Consider the following 5,263-nt stretch of genomic DNA (forward strand, 5'->3'; position numbering starts at 1 on the left):
AGACTCGCTTGAGCCCAGGAGTTGGAGGTTGCTGTGAGCTGTGATGCCATGGCACTCTACCCAGGGGGATAGCTTGAGGCTCCGTCTAAAAAAAAAAAAGAAAAGAAAAAGTCTAGCTGCATTGCTCAGGCTGAAGTGCAGTGGCACAGTCATAGCTCACTGCAGTTTGGAACTCCTGGGCTCAACGGATCCTCCTTCCTCAGCCTCTGGAGTACGTAAGAGTACAGGTGTGAGCCACTGTGCCCAGCAATTGTTCTTTAATAACATTTAAAGTTTTATTCAGAAGTTCTCTATGTTGCCTTCAGCTTCCAGTAAGAATGTAGTTTCTAGCCCTGGTTATTTTTGCTTCTTGACTGACTGGTCTGTTCTCTCCAGTCTGAGTTTACTCGGTTTGTCTGATAGTCAAAAGTAGGAGCTAAAGAAGAGAAGGAGTGTGTTTGTTTCCTTCAAAGGCGAACGTGCTGTTCTCAAGTTATGATCATTTCTATGAAACTACCTATATTAAGGAATGAGTAAAATTCCGAGAAACTCCAAAAGAAGAAAAACTTATTTATTCTAGCAGCCCTAGTTTATTGGAGGACCTCTAAACAATTCATAGAGACTTAAAATTTGTTAGGTGTATGTACAAAAATTTGTGAAGACACCTTTCTGAATTACTTATTTAAATCTAACTTTAGGATAATTTATATCCCTCCCCTCAAATAGCATGTGTTCCTCCCAAGTGGGAAAAAAAATGGATAAAATGTATGACTCCTAAGATGATGAATCATTAGCAAGTTATGATAAATTGATTACATTTTTAAGTCAGATTTTTCTTTGTGATATCTCTGAAAACTTACAATCTTGCTACAACTAGTTCTCCTTCGGAGTGTTACATTTTTTAATTTTCCTGGATCCTGACTTTCTTCGTCCTAGTTTGTACTGGTGCTTTTGATAGCATCCAGACACAAGGATGGCCCCACAACAGCAAAGGAGGACGACAGAGGTACAAAGGGCTGCCGGCACCAGCCAGGTCTTTAGAGTCACCGATGCCCCATCAGGTGTCTCGGCTCCATTCACAGACGTGTTGTTTTTGCTGTTGTACCCCTTGGTTTTATTCAGTAATTGTTTGCTACTGTTGAGTTGGGATGGCACAGGCTTCTGAGAAAGTTTTGTGCCTGTGGGCATGAAGAAAGGAGAAACAGTCTTGTTATGCGTTTTGTTGATGACATCAGTGCTTGGTGACATCATATTTACCTTTGTTGTAATGGAGTCATTCAGGTTATTCGGGGCAGTGGAGCTTGCCCAAAAATCTGTGGTTAACTCCTTGGAATAACTGGTATTTTTTGTATTTACAACCAAATCTTCATGTGTGGTTGATGAGGGAGCCTCTATTGACGGTATCACATGGTTTATCACGGTGGTTTGTTGTTGATCTAAATTCATAGCTTTTAGAATCCTTAGTCTGTCCCACATATCAGAAGAAGAGCGGGTATTTAGGAACGCAGAAGGCGATTGTTCAAAAACCAACAAATCTGGATCTATACCTGAAACATAAATAAGGCTTCATTTGCTTTATTTTTTAATCATGAAGAGAAAAATCTTAAAGCATGGTTTGGAGAGTATTTGATTTTGCCATGATGAGTTATTGAACTGAGCTGAATTCAAGTTCTACCACTGCAAACTTCTGCAGGACTTAGAAACAGACTATGTTTGAATTTATCTTAACTTTCTGGGACACTTTCCATTCTGGACAACTTTGGTTCCACTCAGGGAGAAGGGTTTGTCTCTCTGTCAGGGCTCTTGCACAACAATAGAAAGCAGTAGGGTGAGAGCTGCAGAAACATCTGAGGTACAACATCACATTTTTAAATAAAGCTAAACAAAATAGGGCTTGAGAAGGGCATTCAAAATCATGAACAAACATACTCTTGGTTTCTTTTCAGATTGTATAGATCTTTCGCCTTTTACAAAATCACGAACAAAAAACCTTAAATCTCATCCCCTTCCAGGCCCTGAGGGTCCTGGTTTGTCTTTAGCATTTTCTCTTTTCTTATATAAGCCCTTTCCCTTTGACGTCTTTGTCTTTAAAGAGGAAGAAAAAAAAAACTCCCAGCGACTTTACCGGGGTCCCTGCTGGCAGCCCTCTCTCCCTGGGAACATGCCCTCATCCGATGCTCCTGAGGGAATTGCTTCCTTTTTTTCCCCACCACTTGGATCTCATTGCTTTGGCTCTTTCTGGCCTCACCTCCAGCCATCCTCTCCTTGAGATTCTTCTATGACTCCCTGGACCCAGACCTCCACTGCCCCTGGCATTTTACCCCAGATTGCCTGCCTCTCATTTGTTCGTTCTTTTGCTGGTTCTCTCCTTGCTGCTAACTGGTCATGTGGTTTCCACAATCTTCAATCCTATACTTCAGCTGTATTTTCTCTTCACTGCCCACTCCCCTCCAACACACACAAAGAGATTATCCTCATCTGTCACCATGGCACCGTCTGGCACTGACATCCATATCGCCATTTTTTCTCCCTCTTTTTTGGGCTCTGATCTTGTTGCTCTGGTGTTCTACTATTTCCACCTGGACATCTCACATCATCTCCAACTGAATTTGCCCAAGGCCAGAATCATTCTGCCTGGTTCCTGCCTCCTTCACTGGCATCACTATTCTTCTATCCCTGTGCTGGAGTCTGTACTGCCGAGTGATCTGGACTCTGCTTCAGAGACTGATAGAGAAATTTGTCTCCTCTGAATTTTGTTATTTATTTATTTATTTATTTATTTATTTTGAGACAGAGCCTCAAGCTTTCCCCCTGGGTAGAGTGCTGTGGCATCACAGCTCACAGCAACCTCCAACTCCTGGGCTCAAGCGAGTCTCCTGCCTTAGCCTCCCAAGTAGCTGGGACCACAGGTGCCTGCCACAACACCTGGCCATTTTTTGGTTGCAGCCATCATTGTTGTTTCAGCAGGCCCTGGCTGGACCCACCACCTTAGGTGTATATGGCTGGCGCCTTAGCCACTTGAGCCACAGGCGCCGAGCCTCTTTGAATTTTGATGGTGCAGTCTTTGATTGATTGATTACAGCATCTCACTATGTCTCCCTCAGTAGAGTGCTACGGCATCACAGCTCAGCAACCTCAAACTCTGGGGCTTAAGCGATTCTTTTGCCTCAGCCTCCCCAGTAGCTGGGACTACAGGTCCCTGCCACAATGCCCGGCTATTTTTTGGTTGTAGTTGTCAATGCTGTTCAGCAGGCTGGAGCTGGGCTCAAACCTACCAGCTTCGGTGTATGTGATCAGCGCTCCACTCACCGAGCTACGGGTGCCAAGCCAAAGTCTGTTCTTTAATTGTGACGAATTTGCACCATGAGATTACAAGTATGGGTAAAGAACATTTAAATGTATATTTTTCTAAAATATATTGATTATCTCAGGACCAAGTTTCCCTGTTCCTGATACCCCTCTTTGCAGAATACTTGTGTGCAATACCCCTGGCCCTCAAAACTGCCAGTTAGCATTTTACTCCTGCTGGCCCCCTCAGCACTGCAGCAGAAAGGCCGACTGTGGCTCTCGTACTGGGGTTCTTGAGATACCTGAAACACAGTGGGAAAGCCCTTGTTTAGTCCTATGTGATTTCTCACTGGGATGAACTCATTGCTGAGCATGCCAAATGAAAGGGAATTGTCTTTCGGTTTTCTGCCCTAGTTTTCAGAAACTTTTCCAGACAGAGTTCACTGGAAAATAATATTTAGAGGCTTGTATGTGGCTATTGCTGCCAGTTTCCAGGCTATCTGTCTCTACCACCGTCTAACTCACACTCTCAAAAGTCTTTAGACAGCGATCATTACCGTCTGTTATGTTGTACAGAATGGCACTGGTCCCGGGTTCTAAGATGCAGCTCTCCAGTGTTGGGCAGTGGATGTGGAGGCAGTTGACGTTGTCATGAATAGGGTCATGGTAGAAGACAGCCAGGTTACAGGAGACTGAAAGGGAAGCAGGCCAAGTACATCTGCAGATGCTTCTCATTTCCACAAGTGTGATACGCTCTCAGCAACTTCCTACATTCAGACACTTGGCTAGATGTGGGAATTGCTATGGACATGGAAAATGCTTTTCTAAAAGAAAGTATCTACTGAGTTCCTCTAAGTAATCTTTCATACATTCCATTCTTCGCGGGATACCTAGAATTGTTATTTCTTCTCGCTCTTTTTTTTTTTTTGTAGAGACAGAGTCTCACTTTATCACCCTTGGTAGAGTGCTGTGGCGTCACACAGCTCACAGCAACCTCCAACTCCTGAGCATAGGTGATTCTCTTGCCTCAGCCTCCCGAGTAGCTGGGATTATAGGCACCTGCCACAACCCCCGGCTATTTTTGTTGCAGTTTGGCCAGGGTTGGGTTTGAATCTGTCACCCTCGGTATATGGGACCAGTGCCCTACCCACTGAGCCACAGCCATCGCCCTGGAATTGTTATTTCTAGTCCCTACATTTATGGTCATGAAAACCTCAACCGTGGTTTGCTACCCAAACCTCTGGGGATTTATGTATTGGGTCTCTTAGGGCAATGCCCTCTCACAATGCTAAGGGACTGGGATGGCCAGAGAAAGAAATAGGAAGATAAAGGGACAAATGCTGTACCAGAAGAAGAGGTAACAGGAAGGGCAAAGGTAATTCTGGGAGAGGCCCAGGGAGCATCCCCTGCCGCCCTGACTACAGGTGTGCACCTGCCCATGTGCAAAATCTGGTCTGAGGAAAAGCCTAATCAGCATCCCCCAAAGAGACAGGGAGTGGATAGCAAGGACGTTAGCAGGTGGAATTCTAGGGGGCAGGGGGACACAATTGTCTTGTGTTGTCTCCTTTTTCTGAGTAAGTTTGCTATTTAAAGCATGTTCTCTTATTTGTAGAAAACCTGAAGTCAGCTTTGTCAAATGCATGTCTTGGGTCTGTCCTCCCTAAATCGCAACATAAACTTGACTCCTGCAGCAGTGTGGGAGGAGCCATGTGATGTGAAATAGCCGTTGGCCAAAAGGTATCAACTTCTTTAGTAAGCCAAGATTACAGAGGGATAAAGCTTGAGTACCTCAGCATGCCTGAAGCTCTGTGGAATCATTGCTGCTGTGTAGGGGAGTTATATCTCTACCATGACTTCTAGGACATCCTCATGTTTCTGCAAAAAGTCAGTTAGGAATACATTGCTAATACATTAGAGATTATAAATCCATTCCCAGAGGACTATGCTTTACTCCCTGTAAAGTTTAAGGGAAAAGAATTTTTTTTTTTTTTTTTTT

At 44.1% G+C, this 5,263-nt stretch overlaps 1 protein-coding gene across 1 annotated transcript in view; it reads right to left on the reverse strand.

Moving 5' to 3' along the window:
- Nucleotides 1–852: 852 nt before the first annotated feature.
- Nucleotides 853–5,263, reverse strand: part of MANSC4 (MANSC domain containing 4) — a 6,929-nt gene continuing 2,518 nt past the window's right edge. Inside the window, exons 2-3 of the mRNA XM_003792507.2 lie at nucleotides 3,825–3,959; nucleotides 853–1,526 (exon numbers count right to left, since the gene is read on the reverse strand). Of these exons, the coding sequence (XP_003792555.1) occupies nucleotides 853–1,526; nucleotides 3,825–3,959 (809 nt within the window). The remainder of the gene's footprint in view (nucleotides 1,527–3,824; nucleotides 3,960–5,263) is intronic.

Source organism: Otolemur garnettii, unplaced genomic scaffold (assembly GCF_000181295.1).
Source record: "Otolemur garnettii isolate 467f Iridium unplaced genomic scaffold, OtoGar3 scaffold00057, whole genome shotgun sequence".
Classification (NCBI taxonomy): domain Eukaryota; kingdom Metazoa; phylum Chordata; class Mammalia; order Primates; family Galagidae; genus Otolemur; species Otolemur garnettii.